Source organism: Monosiga brevicollis, genomic scaffold (assembly GCF_000002865.3).
Source record: "Monosiga brevicollis MX1 MONBRscaffold_17 genomic scaffold, whole genome shotgun sequence".
Taxonomy (NCBI): Eukaryota; class Choanoflagellata; order Craspedida; family Salpingoecidae; genus Monosiga; species Monosiga brevicollis.
This window is the reverse complement of record NW_001865054.1, coordinates 378,081-383,080: the sequence shown is the minus strand read 5'-3', so window position 1 is coordinate 383,080 and position 5,000 is coordinate 378,081. Positions and strand designations below refer to the sequence as shown.

Here is a 5,000-nt window from a genome sequence, read left to right as displayed (position 1 = left end):
TTGGACGTGACTCTGGTCTTCAATAACGCTGGCTTCATCACCACCGGTCTGTAGCACAAGCTGCCTTTCATTCAGATTCCAAACTTGCACGATGACCACTGGTTTGCTTACTCGCCCATGCGGGTCCCATTCCTGCTCTTGCTGGCCACAGGCTTCTTCCACCGTACCCCGATTGGTCGCAACAACGCCAACATGGCCTGCAACGCCACTTGCATCATCCCCATCACGCACTACTTTCTCAACAAGTTGGTTATTTTGCCTCGCCGCCACGCCAAAAGGCCTCAACACGTCATCTCTGGACCTCTCCGAATTCTGTGCGCCACTGATTTGAACCGTTTTCTTCTCTGTGTTTGCTCGCATAGGATGATCGCCAAGGGACAGCGTGGCTTGGTCGCGTTTACCTCGTCCTCAGCTGGCTTTGTGCCCAACCCCCTCAGCATTCTTTACCCCAGCACCAAGTCCTTTATGACGGTTTTTGCCACCAGCCTGTACGTCATAACATGTCATGGCATACCACCTGGCTGTGCCAGAGAAGGGACCATGTCATGCTGGACTTGCGTAGTGCTCTAGGAAGCTGGAATGCCATTACTCACACTTGATGGCTCTGACTGGGTGCGCAGCGCGGCGGAGATCAAGAGCAAGGGCATCGACACAGTGGTGGTGCACCCCTCACCCATGGCCACCAACTTTTTCCAAAATTCGAGTACGCACTCTGGTTGAGGTGTTGCCCGGCACGCCCTGCACCAAGCTTTGCCTCGATAGTTCGTCTTTCCTCTCTCACTTTGGGGCGGCGTACGTATAGATGGCATGCAAGCGCTCGAGTCGTTCAAGCGCTTTGCCGTCGGCCCTAGCGTCATTGCTGATGTCGTCTTCAACAGCGCCGGTCGCTTTGTCGTCCGCGATCAGGGCTTCATCACTATTGTTCTTCGCATCGTGACCAAGGTACGAACAGCCCTTCTCTGGCTCGTCTTTTCTCTTGTTGAGTAAAGTGTCTGCGGTCAACTCGGGCCCGTGGTTTTCGGTGATATTTGGCACAGTATCAAGCCTCACCGTTTGCACGTGCAAACCAACAGGTTCTGGACTGGAACATTTTTGCCGAGCTGGTGACACGCACCGCGCACCTGACCGGTGACTACGCGCAGTTTAGCCGCGCATAAAACATTCTCTGCACGGCCACCCACAAGGATTGTTCCTCGGATAACAAAGCAAGCGATCATCAGATCAATGTTTCTCAATCATGGTTTTTTTTTTTTTCCTGCTCCATCCTTGTCAATTTAGCACACGGCATACGACCGTTTGGTTGCTTCCTTCTCCACACCTCTTCAACCCTGCTCTCCCCACCTAAACCCCCAAAAATGGCACCAAGACAATGAGCAAGAATACGGGATAGACACGCGATATCTCGTTCCCCAAACCTTCTTTTGTTCGCAAAAGGATTTCAAGAGAGAAGAGAGAGAGAGAGAGAGATATGAATGGTTTGAGAAAGAGAGAAATAAAGAGCAAAGAGACAAAGGAAAAGCACAACGAGAGAGAGAAGAGAGAGAGAGATGTCAGCATGTCATTTGCCATTTTTTTTTTCCTTGTTTGCCTGTCAATTGAGACGACAAGCAAGATGATGATGATGACTGGCGCGGGAAGATCGGCTGGCCGTTGGTCGGCATTGGTGCTTGTGCTTGCTGTGGCAGGTGCGGCGTTGGCCAACTTTACGCCTACCCTGATCTCCTCGGGCGAGCGTCGTGTGGTGGCGACGTACAATGTGGTAAGCGCTTGCACTGATCTCGACGACACCCAAATACCAATGTTTCGAGATCAGCGCTTTGGGCCATGATGCTGGCACGGCCTGCGTTTGCCGTGCGCTTCATCAGTGCGGATGCCAGGCTCATGGTGTTGTGGATCAATGCTCACGTGTAGTCTAGTGAGACCCAGGCGGTGTACTATGCGATCGATGCCGAGGGTTATGACACTCCCTTTTACGTTCTGAATCTGACGGCCAAGAACGCGTACGAGGTGAGCGGCCTGAGATCACGTGTTGGGTGCTGGGGGCGCTTCTCCATGCTAACTGGGCGCTCTACCTAGGGTGCCATCGCTTATGGTGCTTTGACAGGGCAACAAGGCATCGAGAACATCAACGCACTCCTCAAAACCATCTTGCCCGGTGACCCAGAGCTGCAGGTGTGTGCCGTTGTTAATGGGCCGATTGCAGATCAGTCGCAGATCGAGGCGGTGCCTGGGTTGTAGGGATGTGTTCCGCTATGTCTTGATGTCTGCGCCGTGTCTGCGCCGTCAATCTGTTTGGGTGCTCATTGGGGCTGTGCAAACTCAAAGGCCGTCTTGGAGCGTTTCCTGGACCTGCAATTCAAGCATCACATCACTCCTCATCTACCTCAGGTTGGTGGTCCTGCCAGCGTTGTTGTGGCAGCCAAAAGAAATCGAGCAAGACAATGAGCAAAGGGGAAATTATGAAACAAGCGAGTCGGCTTTCAAAGGATCGAAGGTTGGATTCCCGTTTGTCTCATGCATGATCGCGGGTATTTGCAAACCATAGGAATTCCTGGATGAATTTGCGGGTTTGCAGGAGGCTGACAATCGCACCGGTTTCAACACGTCGATTGTGTATTCATACGCCATTGCGCTTGGCGGCATTGCCGTGGGTGATGTGGAGGCTGATATTCTATATTTGCTCGAAGGCGAGCTCCTCTCAGATGCACCTCAATTGAAGGCCAATCTGGCGCTTCGAGGATTAACGTCCAGCGCTGTGGCTGGTGCCATTGCCACTGCCCTCCGGTACGTCACTGGGCTCACCTGTTCGTACTTGTGTGTGTGTGTGTGTGTGTGTGTGTGTGTGTGTGTGTGTGTGTTTATATGCGTGTGTGTGTGTTTATACGCGTGCGCAAGTTTGGTCGATTCTTCTTGAAGCCAGAAGTCCGCAGTACGGCTCACGGTCTCGCTGTTTGACGTCTGTGTTAGGGAGCGTAACATCTTTCAGTCATGCTCCATGTTCGGGGCCTTTGGATCGCGGACCGTTGGTGGCCAGTTGCGTTCGGGCCGAAATCTGGACTGGCTTGCCCAGTCTGGCCTGGCCAAGAACAAACTTATCACGGTACATTGGCAGCGCATTGTGCCTCACATCATGGTGCCACCGTTGCCGCTTTGCCCCCGCAAGGCTTGTGAAGTCGTCGTGTTTTGATGGCATGCTTTGCCGTTTTGCTTGGTCAGATCTACCATTACCCCGACCAGATTCCGTATGCCACAGTTGCCTTTGCCGGCTTCCCTGGTGCCATCACCGGCATGTCGGCGGCAGGCGTGACGGTGCACGAGGCAGGCAACGACAGCAAAGATGTGACGCTCAACGGCTTTGTTTGGCCCCTGCGCCTGCGTGCGGTGATGGGAACCGTCAAGTATGTGCAGACTGCCATCCCGTCTGGTGTGGGCTCCATTCACTCCATGCGAGGTCGTGATGATCGACGGATGAAATTCATGCTGGTGGTGGTTGCGGGTTTTGCGGGAGCGTAGGACGCAGGAGGACGCACTCGACTTTTGGCGCAACACCAACAACACCATGGGCATTAACCACGGTATTGGTACAGCAAGCGATGCCAAGTTTGTCGCGCTCGAGACCAAGGTACGGTTCTCTTCGCAGGCCTTGGTGGCTGGGGCTGGGTGTGTGTGAGAGCGGCCCACAAGGAGGGTGGATGTGGTGCCCACCAGCTGTCACTGCCTTCTTGGCTTTGCTGTCCATCTCTTGCCACTGGCCCGCAGGCGGGTTACACGGCATACTTTGTGGATAACGATGCCCGCGAAGCCAATTTCTCCATCGATGGCAAGCAGTATGGTTTCCCGCTCAAAGATGCAGTGTGGCGCACCAATCACGGCTATGACGGTGTCATTGTGGAACATGCCGTTGAAGGGCGTAAGCCCAGCAGTGATAGCCAGACGCGCTATGTCCTCCTGCACGATGCCTTTGTCGACTATGAAGCACGTGGGGTGCTGATTGATGATCTGCAGGCGGTGAACCTGACGGCCATTGTGGGCGACAAGGGACCAAGCAAACGGGCTGATTTCTTGACCTGCGATCACGCCCAAGAGGGGTCCAACATTGTCTCGGCCACGTTCTTGCCCTATCCTAACAGTACGTCCTGACTGTGCAGCCGCAGCCAGTTTCTCCCACACCCACTCATTCATTCGTTTGCTTCGGCCCTGTCTGCCGTAGACGTCATGTACGTTGCATATGAGAGTGGCAGCGGCGACCAGCACCGTCCCGCTTGTTGCAACGGATATCTTCGCTTCAATATGAGCGACTACTTTTAGCATCTCGGTTCTGAGTTGATTCATTCAATGTTTGTGTGTGTGTATGTGTGTGTGGCAGTGAAAGGGGATCGTCCCTCTTGAATATGTGCCCGATCCTGATCTTTTGCGTCCTTTTGGCACAATCCCAGAATTTCCTGACTCAACAGGAATACATGATGATGACAATTCACACTGAACCGACAAAACAGGTGTCCGCTGACAAATGTATGTCAGCGTTTTTGAAGCTGCAGTTTGCCACGAACCAATTTTGAAACAAGCCAAACATGGTTTTTCCTCTTTGAGCTATACCCGATCGGAGCGTATCGGGTGCAGGTTCAAATTAGGTTCAGAAACCCAAGTTCGGGTTCACTCCAGACCAAGTCAAGGGGTGGTCTGCCAACCACACGCGCCTGTCGCTGGTAATGCACGCACTGGCTTGATTTTCCACACCCTCGATACATGCAGCCCAAAAAGGGGCGGATCCGTAAAACGACAGTCAACGTCAGGGTGTGACGTTGCAGGCTGAAGTTGGTAAGACCAGTGAATATGCGTGTGGCTTTCAAAGGAAAAGGGTGCAACCTCATGCCAGCACCATCACACCGTCCGTTGATCAAAGCGCGTGCACTGCCACTACTATGCACAAGCAAGCAATCACCACCACAGTAAACGGGTTAAGGTAAAGGCTTAACCATTAACACAACGACAACAACATA

General features: G+C 53.2%; 1 protein-coding gene across 1 annotated transcript in view; it reads left to right on the top strand.

The window, feature by feature from the left end:
• Nucleotides 1–4,308, top strand: part of MONBRDRAFT_33219 (uncharacterized protein) — a gene marked incomplete at its 3' end in the record, with an annotated part of 5,311 nt that extends 1,003 nt beyond the window's left edge. Inside the window, exons 4-19 of the mRNA XM_001747530.1 lie at nt 1–46; nt 152–245; nt 363–488; nt 621–703; nt 803–942; nt 1,279–1,549; nt 1,686–1,759; nt 1,912–2,007; nt 2,077–2,172; nt 2,326–2,388; nt 2,546–2,784; nt 2,968–3,100; nt 3,217–3,398; nt 3,514–3,622; nt 3,760–4,129; nt 4,211–4,308. The exon at nt 1–46 is cut by the window's left edge and continues 60 nt beyond it. Of these exons, the coding sequence (XP_001747582.1) occupies nt 1–46; nt 152–245; nt 363–488; nt 621–703; nt 803–942; nt 1,279–1,549; nt 1,686–1,759; nt 1,912–2,007; nt 2,077–2,172; nt 2,326–2,388; nt 2,546–2,784; nt 2,968–3,100; nt 3,217–3,398; nt 3,514–3,622; nt 3,760–4,129; nt 4,211–4,308 (2,220 nt within the window). The remainder of the gene's footprint in view (nt 47–151; nt 246–362; nt 489–620; nt 704–802; nt 943–1,278; nt 1,550–1,685; nt 1,760–1,911; nt 2,008–2,076; nt 2,173–2,325; nt 2,389–2,545; nt 2,785–2,967; nt 3,101–3,216; nt 3,399–3,513; nt 3,623–3,759; nt 4,130–4,210) is intronic.
• Nucleotides 4,309–5,000: the final 692 nt, after the last annotated feature.